General features: G+C 40.5%; 1 protein-coding gene across 3 annotated transcripts in view; it reads left to right on the forward strand.

Moving 5' to 3' along the window:
- Positions 1 to 19,805, forward strand: part of tmem65 (transmembrane protein 65) — a 57,705-nt gene extending 37,900 nt beyond the window's left edge. For 2 of the 3 annotated variants that reach the window (XM_048529606.2, XM_048529607.2), the window contains 3 exons: positions 2,450 to 2,492; positions 7,787 to 7,892; positions 15,029 to 18,903. In XM_048529606.2, the coding sequence (XP_048385563.1) occupies positions 2,450 to 2,492; positions 7,787 to 7,892; positions 15,029 to 15,130 (251 nt within the window). In that variant the 3' untranslated portion in view covers positions 15,131 to 18,903. Of the gene's footprint in view, positions 1 to 2,449; positions 2,493 to 7,786; positions 7,893 to 15,028; positions 18,904 to 19,391 lie in introns of those variants that run through there. The other variant, XR_007247413.2, reaches the window with a different exon arrangement.
- The last annotated feature ends 512 nt before the right edge of the window (positions 19,806 to 20,317 follow it).

The raw sequence follows: 20,317 nt of genomic DNA on the forward strand, positions 1-20,317 counted from the left end.
GATTTAAGATGTGAATGAAACTATGAAACCATTGTCAGTTGTTGAAAAACCCATCTGGTTCACTAATGTCCTTCATTACTAGGCCTGAACTACAAGTCACTCCAGACCCACAGCGAAGTGGTTGACTCTTAACTGCCTTATGGGCAGTTAAGGATGGCAATAAATACTGGCCAATGATGCTCTCATCCTGTGAATGAATTAGAAAGAAACTGCTGCAGTCTGTGCTCTAGGTTGACCCACAATGCTGTTAGGGAGGAAAACCACTATTTTGTCCAGGCAAAGTAAAGGAATGGTAACCTATTTCCAAATCAAAATGGCGACTGGCTTGGAAGGAGACTTGCAGTTAGTGGTGTTCCTACGTATCTACTGCTGTTGTCCTTTTGTAGATGGAAGAGGATGTGTATTTGGAAGGACCGCTGATTATTTTCTGCAGTGTATTTTGATATCCACAAGGAAGTAATCCTTCACTGTGTTCCATCTCATCAAATTGACACTCAACATATAGGTCAACTGCAGTGCAAAATGATTTACGTTTGTACTCTGTACCTTGTTCGACTTTAGCAAAGTCAACTCTTGCAATTTTATGTTAATTTTTTCCCATAATAAGAAGTAGCTGTTGAGAAGCCCATTAATTCTCTCGTGCTTTCTCGCTCGCTCTCTTTTTTTCTCTCTCCTCCGCGTGTGCGTGCCCCTGTCACACCCTCTCTTCTCTGCCCTACTTTGCCTTGCTCTCCCCCTGCGCTATTCTGCCTCTGCTCTTTCTCTACCCTCCCCACCCCACCTCACCTGCTCGGCTTACCCGTCCTCTCCCCTCCCTCACTAGCCGCCTTTGCCTCCTCCTCTTCCTCCCCACACCCATGCTCTCCCTTCTGCACCCCTCTCTCCCTGTGCTACATCCTCTGTTGCGTTCTCTTGCTGTCATGCACTCTCTTTCTCTCACGCTCTCTCTTGCACGCACGTGCTCTCCCTTTCCCTCCCTCTCTGTCCCCCCTCTTTACCGTCCGTCCCTCCCCTGCCACCCATCCACCCACCTCGGCAAGATCATTAATCAGCTGGCCACCATTGGCACAGTGTTATCTGAGCTACCTGAGTTCTTGGTTGCAATCAGGTGGATGTGCTGCTGTGCTCCTTTTTAATGTTTGAATCCTCAAGACCTGCTTTGTCTAGTAAGATGGAGTAAAACCTCAAGGTACTGTAACAATAGAAGGCTTTGTCTTAAACAAGAGGTGATTTATTGCATGATAACAACTAGATCCTGTTAAACTAATATGATAGATGTTGTACTAGAGGAGACTTGGGATAACAGGTCTGTACTCTGAAGTCCTAAGACCATAAAATATGCAACAGAATTAGGTTATTCAGCCTTTCCCCACCTAAGACCTATAAGCATCTTACTAAGTGACTCTCAATACAGTCTTTGGCATTAATCCTTTCAGAACCATTGGCAGCTTCAAGTACAATCTTTTAATTTATCGAAATGAGGTCAGTCAGGAGCAATATGGACCCCTTAAGGCTCATGATTATGCTATGAACAAACAATACAGAAATGGCTTGTGTTGAATGAATAATTTGTCAGCATTTTCAGTCATGAAAGAAGTTGGCACCTAAATTCCAAGCAGGGTCAGGGAGTCACCAAAATAATGTAAACATAATAACAGTAATGAAGAAAATAAGAATTGATTTAAAAAAAAATCCCTTGAATCAGATTATTTCCGTTTCTCAGGTTTAAAGGGAGTTGAGAAGGTTTTACCTGCCCTAAGCTGAAGGGACACCACATATACCTGACACTAAAGACACACAGTACATGTAACCACTGGTTCTCGTGTCTGAAAACCAATCAGCTTTCATTGTTTTGAAGCTGCTGGCCATATCTGTTTGTGTACGAGAGTGACAGTTTGCCGGGTGTTTTAATGTTGTCGTGAAGGCCAACTTCATCTCCCTGGTCCTGAACTGTGTTGAATTTAGCAATCGGTGAGTCCAAACCAAGTTTTTCACAATAAGTGAATCTGCACTATATCCTCCAGTTGTTGTTTGTAAAACCATTAAAGAAATCACAGGTTTAATTCCCAGTGTGTGCTGAGTTTACTAATCACAGCAAGGCAGTGGTAAAGATCCTAAAATTACTCATTGTCTTGGGATTACTGAGGTAAGAAGCCAGCCAAAGACTGACTAGTTGCTTTCCAGTGAGTCCTGCTGCATTATGTGCATATTTGACTGAGAGGGGAGAATGGAATTAGCTACGTTCGTCCCAATTTCCCCCCAGCAACTTGCATTATCAAGAATCTCCGCTCTAAAGTAACTGTACATCAGCGATGTGCCTTCAGCAGAGGACGAGTTAATGTAGAAATAAATAAATCTGTGCTACCTAATTATTTCCAAAAACAGACCCAATTTATTGAACTTCTGTCTAATTAATTTGACTGATTCTGTCCTGTTTTAAACAAAACAGCTGCAGCACTTGGCAACCTTGTCTCTGACGTAGCTGGACTCGGGTAAGTATAACTTCTGAAATTGATCAGTTACAAACACACGCACTTAAGATTAAGTATTTATCATGTTTTTACCATTTCTTCTGTTTCCTATGAGTGTGAGCAGTTTCTTGTCGGGCGCTGCATTCAGCTCAAGGATGCTTTTTATTTTAAGCGAGTAGTTTGAATGTAACATTGTTGTTGAGCTGCATAACGCCTGACAAATGCTTATGTTATGGTCATCTTCTAATTTTATCAGCTACTGTCAACTGTAGCTATTCAACTTAGATTTTGGTAAATTCATTTTTTTGATCTACGTATTTTTGCTGTACCAGTTTTTTCAGGATTTTGGCTCCAAGTTGGTGGACAGTCAAGAAATGGCTTGGTGCAATAGATAAAGCAAAGGCTGTCAGTCTGACAATACTCTGGCTGGAGTCCTGAAGATTTTAGTTTTGGAAAAAATAAAATGATTTTATGGGATGGGGACATTGTTGGCCAGGTCAGCATTTATTATCTATCCTTGATGCCCTAAAGAAGGTGATGTGAGTTGCCTACTTAATTTGTTGCAGTCTTTTTGGTGTACGGACAACAGTGTTGTTTTTAAAAAAAAATTACAAGATGTTGACATGCAGCAGTCCATGTCAGGATCCTGTGTATTCTGGAAAAGAATTTGCAAGTTACGGTGTTCCATTTGTCTGCTGTACTTATCCTTCTGGTAGTAGAGGTTGTGGGCTTAGAATGTGCTTTCAAAGAAGCCTTGGTGAGTTATTGCAGCGCAATGCATAGATGTAGTTGTGATGCGTTGGTGGTGAAGGTCAAGTAGGTTGCTTTCTCCTGGATGGGGTTAAGCTTCTTCAATGTTTTTGAGTTGTACCCAACCATGAAGTGGGGAGTATTCGATCATGCTCATAGTCAGTGCCTTGTAAACGATGAACATGCTTTGGGTAGTCAGAAGGTGAGTAACTTGCCAATCACTTTGCCTCTGATCTGCTCTTGTAGCTGTCATATTTAAATACCTAGTCCAGTTCAGTTTCTAGTCAATAGTAGCCTTCAGGATATCGTTAGTGAGGGTTCAGTTTTAAAAATGTCATTGAATGTCAATTTCTTGGCATGCATGTTACTTGACACTTGTCAGCCCAGACTTGGAATTGTCCAGGTCTTGCTGCATTTGGACAAGGACTACTTCTGTATCTGAGAATACAACACAATATAAGAGCTAGAAGCAGGAGTCGGAAATTCTGCCCCGTAACCTGCTCCATCATATGATATAATCACGACTGATCTCGTATTGGCCTCAACTCCATTTTCCTGCTTGCTCTCCATAATCCTTAAACTCATTACTAATTGGTCTATCACTTTCTGAAATCTACTCCATATCTGTGACCATTACAGTCTGGGATAGTGAATTCAACAGTTTCAAGACATGAAGAGAGAAGTAATTTCCCCTTATTTCTGTTTTAGATTTGCTACCACTTCTCCTAAAGGTATCCTTTATCATAAAACTGAAATCTCGTTCTAGGTTGCTCCAAATGACAAAACATCCTTTGAGTCTACTTTTTCAGTCCCATTTTGTGTCTTGTACACCTCTATTAGATCTCCTCTCATTCTTCTAAGCTCCAGAGAGGAGTGGCAAATAGTGCTGAAGATTGCCTAACCGTCAGCAGTCATCCCACTTCTGACCTGGACTTGGAGGGAAGGTCATTGAAGAAGCAGCTTGAAGTATTTGGACTAGCATTTTGTGCTCTAGAGTGGGCAGTACTCCAGCCAAGATTAATATCTACCTGACAAAAGGGAAAATTACCCTGATTTCTTTGTCCATGAAAGTTGGACAAATATAGCCTATTCTTTTAATTTTTTTAAAGGCTACTGCGTTTTATTTGGACGGCCAGCTCTGGACCTCATTACAACCTTGGTGCGAACATAGATAAATGAGCTGAATATGAGGAAGTTGGTAGTATGTTAGTAGTTTCATTGGACTGGCAATCCACAAGCCCAAAATAAATGCTCTGGAAACTTGGATATAGAAGCCACCAGGGCAATTGATGAATCTTAATTTCATTTTAATATAACCTGGAATATGAAGTTAATCCCTGTGATTTTTTGACCATGAAATCGTCAGTTGTTGTGAGCTAATTTTCAGGGAGGAAATGCTATCCTTACCTGGTCTTGCCTGCATGGGACTCCAGACCCACAGTAACATGCTTGGCTCTGCAATGGCCACAGCAAGTCACGCAGTTTAAATGTTAGTATGATGAGCAACAAATACTTACCTTATTAGTGATTCCTGTATCCCTGAAAAATAATGAACATTACAGAGATGCGATAAGGATTACTGTCCTTGATATCTATGCAGCATTTGACCACTAGAGCTATCAAGCAGCCTTAGCAAAACTGAAGTCAGTGGTATTGGAGAAAAGCTCCACTGGTTGTCATCACACCTACCTTGAAGGAAAATGGTTTTAGATGTTGGAGGATCACATTGGGCATGACAGTAGGATTTCCTCAAGGTAAACCTCATGTCAGAAATGGAGCTGTTCAGTGATAATTCCAGTATTCATTCTCATTCACAACTTCTCACCTACTTGAGCAGTCCATGCCCACATGCAACAAGATCTGGTGGTGGCTCGACTTGGTTGTTGACAAGAACATTTGTGCCAAACAACTGCCAGGCGATGACCATCAGCAGTGAGAGTGTGTAATCATTCTCCCCATGACCATCAGTGGCACTGTCACCACTGAATTGTCCATCATCAACCTCCTTGACCAGAAGTGAACCGGATCAGTTTTGTAAATATTTTAGCTGCAACAGGAGGTCAGAGGCTGGAAATTCTGACTAACTCACTTCCTGACTCCCTGAAGCCTGTCCACCCACTGCAAGGCACAAATGAAGAATGTGATAGCATGCTGTCCACTTTGTGTGGATGGGTGCGGCTCCAAAATGTGAAGGTGAAAACCATCAAAGAGAAACCAGCTTGTGTGATATCACTTCCACCAGCTGTTAATAATAAAAATCACTGGAAATAGTCAGTAGATTTGGAAGCATCTGCGGAAAGAGAGCCAGGATTAATGTTTAAATTGTATGTGACTCTACTTCTAAAGTAATAATTTAATACTCACTCACTCCACCACAGGCATGACATGGCACTAGCATGTACCTTCTGCAAGGTATGATGTAGCAATTTGCCAAGGCTTCTTAGCACCTTCTAAATCTGTGTCCTCTGCCACTCAAAGGTGCAGGGGGGCAGATGCTTGGAACATCACTAAGATCATGTTCCACTCCCACTCATACATACATACCATTCTGATTTGGAACAGATTATACTACTGTACATTGTTGGGTCTGGATCCTGGAACGATCTACAACAGTACTGTGGGTGTACTGACACCGCACAGAGTACAATGGATCAAAAAGGCAGCTCACCACCATTTCCTTGAAGAGAATGAAGGATGTGAGCAGCCAATGCTATGTTTTCCAGTGGCACCAATATTCCATCAGAACATTTCATAAAAATGTTCTCAGCTATCCATGCTCTTAAGGACAAGAAATATGTTTGAAGCACTGTGAGGCACCTGCTCCGTTCAAAGCAAGTTGTACAAAAGTAACCTCTGTAGTTGGATGGGTATCTGAGAGCATTGACTGACTGAGGATTTATGTACAAAATATATGTTAATTTTCAAACTTTGCAGTCTATTAACCCATTCCAAATTGTATACACATTATTAGCCAAAGCATTAGTTTGCAAACAACACCATACGTGGAACCATTGGATTTTGTGTCCTTTTTCACCCTGGGACTAATGAATGTCATCTTTCGGCAGACGGCCAGCAGTTTGTGTCTATTAGACAGTTGCAGATTGATTTAGGAACATCAGATATTTTTTCCCAAAACATTGGATTAGTTGAGACTGTAAGGCATTAGCATATTCATTGGTTAATTTTTAATTTCTGCAAGATCTATATTTTTGTCCTGCTCTATTCAGATTACAGCAACTTCATTATTTGAATGAAAACAATTTTGAAGAGTTGGAGCTTCTATTGGAATTCTAATGTGATGGGTCACGTCAGTTTGAGTAACCTTTTGACTCCTTGTATGTGGTCTTCACCTAACTGTTGGGATTACACTTATTCATTTGTGCAATTATGCATCTTTTACCTGTATCGTGTTGGTGTAAAAACAAATTGTTGGAAAAGCTCAAGACAACAAAATGTGAGGCTGGATGAACACAGCAGGCCCAGCAGCATCTCAGGAGCACAAAAGCTGACGTTTCGGGCCTGGACCCTTCATCAGAGAGCTCTCTGATGAAGGGTCCAGGCCCGAAACGTCAGCTTTTGTGCTCCTGAGATGCTGCTGGGCCTGCTGTGTTCATGCAGCCTCACATTTTGTTGTCTTGGAATTCTCCAGCATCTGCAGTCCCCATTATCTCTGTTGGAAAAGCTCAGCAGGTTTGGCAGCATCTGAGGAAATAATTCAGTTAACGTTTCAGGTTGAGTGACCCTTCCATGCAGTCCAGGAGTTGGCTGTTAGATAAATTCTTTCCCCAAAGAGTATGAGATTTCAGACAGAATATGCTGGGCACAAGATAGGGAAGAAATCTGCAAACAATTGACCAACTTACATGCTGATTAGGCCCCTCAGGAATCCATTCATTTTTTTGAAATAGATAAAATTGCCTTCTGTTTTCCCTGTGTACTTATTAATTTTACAGAATAATTAAAATTACACAAGCCTTTCTCTTTTCAAACTGGATTTTTTAAAAACTATGCAATGCTATTTACCAACTGTTTTGTCACTTGCAAGAATTAGTGCATGGATGGAAGACAGTTGTGAGCTGAATTGAATCTTGCAATTGAATTCAGTTGATACAGCAGGTTGATAGAAGCCAGGTTGGATGGAACATGAGTTGAGATGGGGGGAAAAAAAACAAACAAATTTTGTCGTATTTCAAAGTCTGTCCCAATCAGTTTGGTTAGAGTGAAAATGCTTTTAAGCTTGGAAGTATTTGGCACCTCCTATCTTGGATTATTACACAGCACGCCATTTTTTTTTTAAAAAAAGAAATGGCTATTAGCAGAACTAGTCTGCAGCTGGAAGCACAGTAGGTCTTGCATGTGGTTTTCTATTCTCTTTTCAGCTCTTACTGGGTCGTAGGTGTTGCTGGCTGGCCGGCATTTAGTGCATAACCCAGTACACACATGTGTCTAATTTACAACACATTGCCAGGGGTCTGGGAGCTGACTCTGCTGCATTCCCTCCCTAGGAATATGATTTAGTGTTTGTGTAACTTAATGATTCTCAATATTATTTCTGACTGCTTCAGACTTGCAGGGTATGTGGAGGCTCTTGCATCAAGACTGGGTCTGCCAAGTCCTGATCTAAACCCAAAACAGGCTGATATGTGGCAAACACGCCTTAGCTCGCAGCTGGTAAGTGTTTAGATTTTCAGCTACTTCTTTCCTATAATTCCTTCCTCTCTTTCCCTTATTTCGTGACTACAAATATGAGTGGCTGGCCATGTATGTTGGAAAATGTTACATAGGAAGCTAGGTAAACTCTTGCCTTCCTGTATCAACTTACAGGGTCCTTGTTGCAGTTTACACAAAACAATTTTGTTAACCTGCTTGCCATGAAGATTTAGAGATAATGGGAACTGCAGATGCTGGAGAATCCAAGATAATAAAGTGTGAAGCTGGATGAACACAGCAGGCCAAGCAGCATCTCAGGAGCACAAAAGCTGATGTTTCAGGCCTAGATCCTTTATCAGAGAGGGGGATGGGGTGAGGGTTCTTGAATAAATAGGGAGAGGGGGGGAGGTGGACCGAAGATGGAGAGAAAAGAAGATAGGTGGAGAGGAGGGGATAGGTCAGTCCAGGGAAGACGGACAGGTCAAGGAGGTGGGATGAGGTTAGTAGGTAGGAAATGGAGGTGCGGCTTGGGGTGGGAGGAAGGGATGGGTGAGAGGAAGAACAGGTTAGGGAAGCAGAGACAGACTGGGATGCAGTGGGGGGAGGGGATGAGCTGGTCTGGTTTTGCGATGCGGTGGTGGAAGGGGAGATTTTGAAACTGGTGAAGTCCACATTGATACCGTTGGGCTGCATTCCCAAGCGGAATGAGTTGCTGTTCCTGCAACCTTCGGGTGGCATCCTTGTGGCACTGCAGGAGGCCCATGATGGACATGTCGTCTGAGGAATGGGAGGGGGAGTTAAAATGGTTCGCGACTGGGAGGTGTAGTTGTTTATTGCGAACCGAGCGAAGGTGTTCTGCAAAGCAGTCCCCAAGCCTCCGCTTGGTTTCCCCAATTTAGAGGAAGCCACACCAGGTACAATGGATACAGTATACCACATTGGCAGATGTGCAGGTGAACCTCTGCCTAATATGGAAAGTCATCTTGGGGCCTGGGATAGGGGTCTTTTTGGAATGAATTAGCTTGTACTTTTGGAACTAGTACCCACTCGATGAAGGAAGGATGTTTACCCATTGAACCTGTCTTGTGTATGACAGGCGGGTGCAGGGTTGCACGGGCGGCTTGTGTGTAGAAGATGGATTTATTGTGTGGATCTTGGATGCAAAGGTGAAAAGGACTCCAGATTCTGGAACTTCTTCCCCAAACCCCTCTAGGTTTTTACATTCTTTTACCCACTTTAAGTTACCTCCTATATCCTACTGTTGTCCAAAATTTTTTTGCAATGTTCAGTGTAAAATTTTGTCTGAATACTCACCTGTTAAGACTGTTAGGGAATTTTAATACAGTAAAGATACAAAGAATTTAAGTGCTGGTCATACCTCACCAGTCAGGCTTTCTATTTCTCTTGTACACTTCTTGCATCTTTAAGGTTGCCTGCTTCACTTGAAATTGTTTTTGTCCAGTACACGTGTAATTAAGAGATTGCCTGGGCTTGCATTCAGAATAATTGTCCTCCTAGATGGTGTGAAATAAAGTTCTATCATTGGCATTTGAGCTTCATTCCAACTCAAGATTCAGAAGTTCTTGATCAATAGCATTGTACAGTTGCCTTTAACTACTATCATCTGACAAATGACTGACCTTTAATAAAGCCTGAACAAGAGCTACCACAAGATATTACAATGTCATTTATATATAATCTGCTAGAACAAATAAATTACTGGCTTTAAAAAAACTCCATTATTTACATATTCAGCAAGTGTCTTTTTGTATTTTAGTTTTCATGTCCTGCTTTTCAAGTCATTCAGGATGGTATGACCCACAGCAGCAGGAAGTCTTAATTTGTGTGGGTTTAACTGGGAACAGATTTCTGTAATGTGAAGTTTGGCTAGCATTGAAAACTATCAGCTGTAGCTGTAATTGGGCCAGCAGTGTCCAGACTATTAAGGTGTTAATAGCCAAGGAGTGATCTCATGGACAAGTCTGATTTTTAGTGTGATTGAAGATATTGGTTACAAGTCTGGCTGTGAACATTTCACTCAGTTTGCCAATGAAGAAAAATTCTGGAGCGATGATCGAGACTGATACCTGTAAGTAGCGTGCGTACTTATGTGGATACATTAGTTGGGTTGGGCTTGTTTGTGCTGGAGTTAAGAGTGAAGGGTGACCCAGTTAAAGGGTATAATATCCTGACGAGGCCTTGAGGAGGTGAATGTAGAAGGGATGTTTCCTCTGTCTGGAGCCAGGGGATGCCATTTTAAGATTTGAGGCTGTCCTTTTAGGATAGCACTGAGGAGAATTTTTTCTGAAGGTAGTGCAACTTTAGGTGGTGGAAGCCAAGGGGTTGAATATTTTTGTTAGTCGTAGCTTAATTCTCATTGGGCAAGTGGATTAAAGATTATCGGGGGTAAATGGGAATGTGGAATCCAAATTCCAAACAAATCGGCCATGATCTTCCTGTGTACTGCAGCAAATTTGAGGGGCAGAATGGTCTACTTTGGCAGCCTTTTCTTATGTTCGAATGACAGAGCAGGCTGGACGGGCCTCCAGCTCCTTTTGCTTCTTAACCTCCTGTATTTAATAATGATTTGGACAAAGTTATCGAGAGAGCTTTGTAGATAATATTAAGATAGGAGACCTACTAAGTTGTACTAAGCAGATTGCAAGTGGGTTTTTTAATGAATTAATCTGCCAGAATATATTTCATGTGCGCGGTCATCAGCTTTGGATCTGAGAGGGAGATTGGAATACTTTCTAAATAGCAAGAGACTGGGACTTCAGAAGAGGAAAGGAGCATAGATTGTTCGAGATTTCTGTGTGCTCACACTAAATAAGCAACCAACAAAGTAGATGGATGTTGGTTTTAATTTTAAGGGATCAAAGGGAGGAACGAACTCTTAAGTTAGACAGACCGGATCTGGAATATTGCTTTGATTTTAGACACTATAACTCTGCATCGAATTGATCTCAAGAGGCTCTTCGTCACTGTCTGTAACATCCTCTTCATCTGCAAGTTGCTAAATGTGGTTCTGCACACATGTGAATATCACAATATCAGTATTGTACAAAGAGAAGAGGTAAGCCCCCAAAAACTACCCTAGCCAGTACAGGGCCTGAGCTCACATTATCACTGTCATTAAAGACTACATAGTGGCAAATTGACCTGGACTTCTCCCTCCTGGAAAACAGTGGTACAAATTAATGAGGGTAGTACAGGCATTTATGAAATTTGAAACCAACTTTCAAAAACCTTGGCTTACATTCATTTAGCTTAGACTATTGAGACATCAATAAATAGGGTAGCATACTTGATGTAGTCTATACAGATTTTAGCAAAAGCCAGTTTACTTGCCTGTGTTGGACCTAGTTTCAAGTGGGAATTGAAGCTAGTTTTTTTATATCAGTTTGTATACTTCCAGTTGACACCTCTTATTTGTATTTTCTACTTGTCCTGTATTGTGACCAGCTCAAAGAGAAAGCATGTTCACTCATCACTTGTCCTCCTATTGCTCCAAATGTCATTCATGGGCATTAGTGTGATGTGCACTCATTTGTAGAGAAACTTAGATGAAAAAGTATAGCCATTTCATAGCAAATTTCAGATGCTATGTGGGAAAACAGATGTAAGAAGTAATAATGTCACAAATAAAACCATAGATTTGCTCCGAAATGAGATATTTACTTATATTTGGACATTTCACTGGATTTCAGAACCTCAACTCCATTTTCCCCCAAACTCTTCACTTCATCCCCCTGCCCTCCCACCCCAGGCTCCCTTCCCAGTTTTCTGATGGAAAAACATCATTAACTTGATGTTCACTCTGCTCTGTTTCTCTATCTTCAGTCAACGTGTTTCTTTTAAACGCCTTAATATTCTAACCTTAATGTTGTCAGCTTGCTAAGTATTTCCAGCACTTTTTGTTTTAATTACGAAGATGATGTAGGCTGCGAGTCAGCTCCACACAGAAACAAGCTGGAAATTAAAGGGCATGTGTTCCAAGAAAAGATAGTTATTTGGATCCAAAATTAGCTCAGCAACAGGAAGCAAAATATTAGTGGATGAGTGCTTATGTGACTGGAAGGTTGTTTGCAGTGGAGTTCTGCAGGAGCTCAATAGCACTGGGTCCCTAGATATTCGTGGTGTCTGTTGTATGTAGGGGTGCAATGAAGAAATTTACAAATTATTGACATGGTTTATGATGAAGAAAGCCATAGACTGGAAGACTATTACAGTGGATTGATCCTGTGGGCAGAAAAGAGGCAACGAAATTCAGTCCAGAGAAGTGTGAGCTAATGCATTTAGGGAGGTTAAACAGGGCAAGGAATAAACGTAAGGTACTGAGACATTTACATAGCAGAGGATTATGGTGTGCATGTATGCAGATTCCTCGAGGTAGTAGGTATAAAAGACAGTGATTTAAGATAAAAGATATTTTCTTTTAGTGGCAAAAGCAGAAATCGTGTGTTAGGACTGTATAAAATGCCAGTTAGATTGCAGCTCGAGTACTCCATACAGTTCTGGTTACCACATTGTAGGGAGGATGTGATTGTACTTGAGCAGGTTCAGAGGAGATTTATAAGTATGCTGGCTAGAATGGAGAATTGTAGCAATGAGGAAAAATCGGTCTTGCTTGGCGGAGGGGGGCGTGGAGTTGGGGGGCTGCGGCTATGTGGGGGAGCGGAGAGAAGATTGAGGGTCAAATGAAATAAGGTCTTACAAAATATCAAGGGGCATTGAGTTGTTGGACCTGTTTCCCTTAGCAGAGAAAATGTAGAATGATTGGAGGGTTGTAAAGTAGATTTTGTAATCCACAGGGTGGTGAGGTTATGAAACCCAAGTATTTATCTAACTTCCCTGAAATGCATTTTCACCATTTGTTTCAGTCACCCCATGTCGTAGTGAATTCCACATTTTCATTCTCCTGAGTAAATTAGGAGTAAAACCCCCCTTCATTTCTCCTGAATCCATTGTGGATATCTTTGTGTCCATAAAGTTAGAGCAGGGTCATTTAGGAGTGAAATCAGGAGCATAAGTGCTGTGCAATTTGGTTCCACAGAAGACTAGCTGCTGGGTCAATTGAAATTTTTGATCTTAAGGTCTGAGGGTATTTTTTATTAGGATAGGGTATAGTAAGGTTCTACGTAGATGTAGCCACAAGAATGTATCCTTCCTGATCCCTGTTGACTTGTCTGCAGCCTTAGATGTGATTGATCACATCACTGCCCTTTACTGTTTCTCTCTGTCATCCAACTAACTTTGCCTGTTCCTATCCTTACCTATCTAATCCTAGCCAGAGGAACATCTGCAGTGCCTTCCCTCTGGAACTTTCTCTTGGACTTCAGCCAAGGATCTATTCTTGCCCCATTCTTTTACTTCTCATCTTCGTGATGGCTAATCAATATCATTCAAAACATGTCAGATTTCACATGTATAGGAATGACAGGGAGCCAGACCCCAGCACTCTTGACTCAACTACACTGTCTAAAGTGCCATGCTGTCATAACTGGGTGAGCAACAGTTTCCTCCATCTGAGAGTTATGACGAGGGAGGCAATGGCCCAGTGCTATTATCACTGGACTGTGAATCCAGGTAATGATCTGGGGACCCAAGTTCAAATCCCACTATAGCAGATAGTGGTATTTGAACTCAGTAAAAATCTGGAATTAAGAGTCTAATGACCATAAATCCATTGTCAATGGTCATTTTAAAAAAAACATCTGGTTCATTAATGCCCTTGAGGGAAGGAAACTGCCATCCTTATCTGATCTGGCCTCCATGTGACTCCAGGCTCTCAAAAATTTAATTAACTCTTAACTGCCCTCTGGGCAATTGGGGATGGGCAGTAAATGCTGGCCTAGCTAGCAATGCACTCACCCCATCAATGAATTTTTAAAAATTACCAAATCTTGAATCCCTGATGCAAACTTTTTGTCTTGTCTCCTCACCAATGACTCCATTCTTCTTCCTCATCACTGATGCTCATCCAGGCTGTTGGCACTTTTTTGCTAAACTAAATAAGTTGCATGAAGTTATATGCATTGACAGCACAGAGGGGCCAGGGACAGAGCATCAATGATCAAATTGAATGGCAGTGATGTCTCAAAGGACCAAGTCGCTGCCTGTTCCTATGATTGGAGGAACTACTTGGACACTGCAAGATCTCAGTAATATCAATTAGTACTGTCTGGCCTAACTCTGTCTATGTTGGGTTGGGAGCTTATTAAAGGGAGATTTAATAGGCAGCAGTGGTAGAGGACTGAGATTTGGCTGAATCCATGCTGCAGACGGAGCTGTTGAAATTGGGTAATATGAGGTCTAATCGGTTGCAATGGGTAATGTAATGATAAATGAAGTTGTGGTTGGATCATGAATTGTGCTATTAGGGTCAGCGTTAGGTCCTGTGAAGGGTAACTGGCTTCAGGGATGTGGGTGTATATTTCTGATCAACCTGTTCAGAGATGTTGTTACATGCCTGGAGCAGGTGGGACCTGGACCTGGGCCTCTTAGCTCAGAGGTAGGGACACTACTGCTACACTACAAGAGCCAGGGACAGGGAATGGGTATTCTCTTGTTTCCCTGGGGGCAATTGCGGAATTTGGAAAGTTTGAAGTGGGTTTAGTGAGTGAGTGAGTGATCTGCTGTATAACTGAGGTCATAGCAGTGTGTTGAGCATTTTAATTGAAGCTGGCCTTGGACCCTGAGATGAAACTGGATACAGGCAGGGGTTGGAGTGCATTCTCTCCCCATCAAAACAACTGATTTTAATTTAGTCCCTTCCCTGCCTTTCCCTCACTTTTGTTATTCTTGTGCTGCCCTGATGGGTTTGCTTGTAAATTATTATTTTAATTAGTGACATGGGGGATTTGGTGGCAGTTAATATAAAAATGTTCTGAGGTATGTAATAGATATAACTGGATGTGGAGCTGGGAATGGAGGTGTCATAGGGTCAGTGTATGCTCTAAAGTTCATCTACTGAGAGCTTCTTGCGACTAACTTTAAACATATTCGACACTCAATAAATAAACTGAGGCCTTCATTAATTTTGGGGACCAAACTCATTCGTGTGGTGATCTGCCTTTTGCAATGTGACTTATTTCATTCTTCATATTCCACCTATTTAAAGAGAATCCTGATCTTTCCTTTCTCTTTTTTTTCAGGGCAAGGTTATAGGTGTGATCATTGGTTGCATCTTAGGAATGTTTCCACTGCTTTTCTTTAAAATAGAAGAAGAAGAAAAGCTAGAAGAATGCAAGAATTGAAATAATGTGCCAATTGGCGAACTATTTCCACATGTTAAACATGATGTTTGCATTGTGAAGTAATCCTAGAAGTATAATAGCAGCCTTTTGATGGACAGAAGTGCAATCTGGACTGTGATTTGCTGGAATATTGACATTATCAAGTCAATTGTTGCAAATACATTTTTTGTGAACTCAGTACAGCGAAACTGGTCTATTGACCCCTGATGGTACTGTTCTATTCCTCTGTTGGGGGGAAAAACAACACATAAACATACACTCACTAAATGGTTGACTAAGTGGTCTTTAAAATCAGTTTCGCCATATATCATACTGCCTTGTTTTCCTTGATTAAATGATAGTTTTTTTTTGAAAATAATTTTTGACTTGTGAATGCTAATATTTTTATCCAAGGATGTAATTTTGCAACTAATTGCAGACATTTAATGTTGATACTAAATTATAGAAACTGAAACTAATTGAAGGATTATTTACATTTTGTGTTGTGATATTACATCTAATTCAGTTTATGTAGCCTTATTTGGTATTATACCAGTGTGCTTTTGTTGTTTTTTTGAAGTGTGACTAAACTATTGTATAGAAGCTGTATATGTATTCCATAATTATTATTGTTTGTTTGGTGCATTTGATCTTTATATTTGAAACATAAGTCACTCTTTTTAAATGGTATACTTGCAACCAATCTAGACTTCTAAGCACAGTGCTACAATGTTAAAAACCATTCCAAAGGCATGTGGAAATATAACTCCAATCTCAATATCTTTAGGACGTTCCTGGTGCTAGGTTTTAGGATATAATACTGCATTACATTTGTTCTGAGAGCGTCTATGAAAAGGTAAATATTTTATTACAAGTAATGTCTATTATCTTTGTTTAGATATCACATCTCTTAATGACTGGGTTTTAATGATTGCTTGTTAGGATTTCTTTGTCTTAATTTTAAGTAGAATTGTCTGGCATTGAGACTTTATCAAGGTTAGTACAGCAACCAAAACACAAACATGGGCATCTCTGAAGGAGAAATATAACATTGTGTTTTTGTAATTTTAAAATAATAAACTGAAGTTCAACTAATAGTAAGTCCATGAGGTGTGAGCTCAACCCAATCATTTTCTCAAGTCGTTGAATGAAGATGACTTTATTCTCAGTGCAGTAAGCTGCCTTTTTGAAAAGTTGATTTCGCAAAGATAGGTGGAGGGGCAAGTACTGTTGAGGAAGTGGAGATGCTGCAGAAGGACCGGAACAGGCTGAGAGTAGGCAAAGAAGTGACAGATGGAATTCAATATGGAAAAACCGAGGTTATTCACCTCAGTTGGAAGACTGGAGGTATAGACCATTTCTGAATGGGAAATGGCTTCAGAAAGCACAGAGGAACTTTGGAGTCCTTGTGTAGCATTCTGTTATGGTAAACAGAGTTCCTTTGACAGTTAGCAAGGCAAATGCAATGCAGCATTCAATTTGAGAGGCTAAGAATACAATAGCAGGGACTAACTGTAGAAGGCTCTGGTCGGACACGTTTGGAATATTGTAAGCCTCTTTGGGCTCTGCATCTAAGGAGGTTGTGGATCAACAGGCAGTTTATAGGAAGGATCCCAAGGATGAAGCATTTGTCATATGAGGAATGGTTGAGGACTTAGGGTCTGTATTCAATGGAGTTTAGAAATGTAGGGATGATGGGGATCTCATTGAGACTTGTAGAATACTGAGAGGACATGGAGATGTTTCCACGAGTAGGAGAAACTAGGATCTGGGGGCGCAGCCTCGGAGTGAAGGGATAGCACTTTAGGACTGAAATGAGGAATTTATTCAGCCAGAAGGTGGTGAATCTGTGGAACTCATTGCCAGAGAAGGCTGTAGAGGCCTAATCATTGAATGTATTTAAGACAGACGTAGGTTGTTGATTAGTAAGGAAATCAAAGGTTATGAGGAGAGGGTAGGAGAATGGTGTTGAGAAACATCAGCCATGATCGAATGGTGGAACAGAATCCATGGGCTAAGTGGCCTAATTCTCTTTCTATATCTTATGGCCTCGTATGGACTTGAATAAAATGCTTATGTTAATTTGTCCTGATAACCTGAAGCAATGAACAAAAGAAAAGTACTGAACAATCCTAAATCAACATGGAAAATACTGCTAGAATCAATGGAGAAAGAAATGGAGTTAATGTTGCAAGTTAATGACTTTTCAACAATGACAAAAAGTAGATCCAAATGATTGAGAACAGGTTGAGCCATTTGTCATGAGTGCAGTCAATCAGATTGCAAACAGTGGCAATTTTTACAGGCCTTAACCTGTGTAGAATATCAAAGACCATGAACTCCCATGTAATGAATAACTGTTTTCCAATGGATATGATACCAGATGAACTGATTTATCAGGTTGTAAGCTCTTCTAAAAATGATCTCCAGTCTTATTTACACACATGCCAATTAGTGACCAGCCTGGTGCTTTATTTCAGAGCTATTATCACCCCTCAATATTAGATGGCACTGATTTGTATTTATATGCAGAATATAAAATAATCTGTAACATTACCGAAGGTATTAATTTATTTGAATATTGCTGCTGATTTTGATTTATTATTGTCACATGTACAAAGGTACAGTAAGCATTGACTTGTGTGCTTTACAGGCAGATTGTACTGTACAAGTGCATCAGGGTAATGGAACAGAGTATGGGGTACAATGTTAGAGCTGCTGAGATGGTGCAGATGGAGATCAATATTAACATTACAGGTCCATTCAAAAGTGTGATAATAGCAGGGACGAAGCCGTTCTTAAATCTGTTTGCACGTGAATACAAAATCTGTTATCTTCTGCTAGAAGAGGGTGGAAGAGTATCACTGGAGTGGGTGTGGTCTTTGTTTTAGTTCCTTATCCGAGGCAGCAGAAAGAATAGATTGTCAACATTTATTTATTTATTCACAAACTTAGAATAGCCATCTCAATCAAATACCAAATCATTAAGAAATAATTATAACTTAATTTCCAGGCTGCAAGCTGAGCTGAATAACTAATTCTTGGCAGAGAATTCTACAGAATGAAGTGTTGGGGCTTTAGTCTTCGCATGTGTTCAATCTCAAATTCAACAGCTGATGTTTGTTTCATGATGATAAATATTACCTCATTAAAGAGGCAGAAAAGCCTTCAAATAATAAATTAATGCATGTAAATGAAAGGTAGTTTAGAAGAATTAATATATTTATTAGAAATTGTAAATAGGTTTAATATTGATGCCTCGTGCACAGCTCCCCATAGAGTGGAAAACCTGATTAGAAGTGTCCACAGTTGTTGTACTTGAACAGATTTCCTGTATAGAAACAACCAGATTCTTATTTTAGAAGTCCTAAAATGTTTGATTACCAAGAGACTGTTCAAGTCACATCATGCTTTGCTGGTTTTTTTGCCATTAGCACTTTTAAAAGCACAAAACTCTTAACTTGTATTTCTGCAATGAAATTTAGATCATCTCCTCTGCAGACAATACAGAGGGACCAATAATAAGACTGCAGTCTTTAGGCTTATGTTAAGTGTCTGGTGTTTTCCTGTTGGTGCAAGTGAAATTGCGTAGTGGTCTTGAGATTTCATTTGATGTTGGTTTGAACAATGGGAAAGATATTAGCATTTCTATTTAGTGCAGAAATTCAGTCTCAAATATTAAATATAAAAGAGCATTCCATTCTCCTGCAATTATTTGTTAATGTATATTGATTACCTGTTTAAAAATCAATTGTGTGCAATTATTTTTGCCCATAGGAGCTTTAGTCCTTGACTTGGGGGGGGGGGGGGGGCGGCGGGGTGGGTGGTGGTGGGGCTTGGGGAGCGGAAAACAACAGCAAAGAAAAGGCTATTTTTATGATTCACCTGAACCTGGGAATACAGGACAGAGCAGGAGTAAGTCATTTGGCCCTGTTGAGACCATCCTGCCATTCAGTGAGATCCTGACTAATCTGGTTGTGGTCCGGGCTCGAATTTTCTATCTTCACCCCATTACTCTTACCTTGTTTCCCTATCAAAAATCTGTCAACCTCCGCCTTGAATAACTTTAAAGTTCCAGCCTCCAATACCTTCTGGGAAAGAGAATGACATTTTGAGTATATTGTTCATCTCATTCTCTGTCTTTAAATATGCGGCCTTGTGTTGACACCAATGATGACATGTTGCACCAATCTAAGGCTGAACTGGAATCAAGTTGAAGGCCAGCTTTGTTTAAGATGGTTATATTTTAAGATGAACTTAATCGAACAATTTTTTTGACCAGGAGGAGCACTGAATCGCATGGCACTCTAACAAGCTACAATATGACCTACGAAAGAAATTGGAAATAAAGCTTGAATCCTCAGGGGCAAATGAACAATCACACTTTAAGGTGATTGATTAACTCATTGACTGTTGATCATGGTTAACAATATAATTTCTTCCTAGAACTACCTAGGCTAAGGGTTTCCAGTTCTTAATTAACATCTTCAATACTGCAGTAATTTACCTGTCTGTGTTTTTAATAAAGTTAACTTTATTTATAAATGCATGAATTTTTTTTGTTTTGTGAATAATCAAATAGTACAATGCATGTAGTTTTCAACTTAATATTAAATTTGGAACCGATCATAAATATTACCAGTGTCAAACATTTTCTGATGTTTAAATGTGTAAATAAACTTTCAATTAAAGATTACTTGTTACTTTGAACTTTGATTTACTGCAAAACTATAAACAATATTGGCCCAGGTTTTCCATTGGTCAGGCCATTGTTGTTCTAATGCAGATGGGAGTTGTGCTCGGGGACACTGCAGGCAACAGACACTGATGGAATTGCCCAGGAAACACTCTTCCTCTAGGCAATTCCTCTACACTTGGGCCCCTCTGGTTTAAAAAGATCAGATTTCAGAGGATTCTGACACATAAGTAAAATAGTACTCAGACTATTGAGTGCATAATTTAACTCCTGAAATAACTGTTCAACTGATTGATTGTACTTGCCTCGCGCTCCCTCCCCTAACTGTACCCCTCTGCCCCACGATCCCTTGCACAAACCCTCACCCTCCTGCTGCATGCTGTGGCTATGTTGTTTGACGGTCGTTAGTAATTGGGGCATGTAGCCCTGTATAGCTGGTACCACAGCCACGCTGAAGTTCATATAACATACTACTCATTTCTGTGGCAGGAACAATGTCTGTTCAGCTGGAC

This window comes from Stegostoma tigrinum, chromosome 5 (assembly GCF_030684315.1).
Source record: "Stegostoma tigrinum isolate sSteTig4 chromosome 5, sSteTig4.hap1, whole genome shotgun sequence".
Classification (NCBI taxonomy): Eukaryota; Metazoa; Chordata; class Chondrichthyes; order Orectolobiformes; family Stegostomatidae; genus Stegostoma; species Stegostoma tigrinum.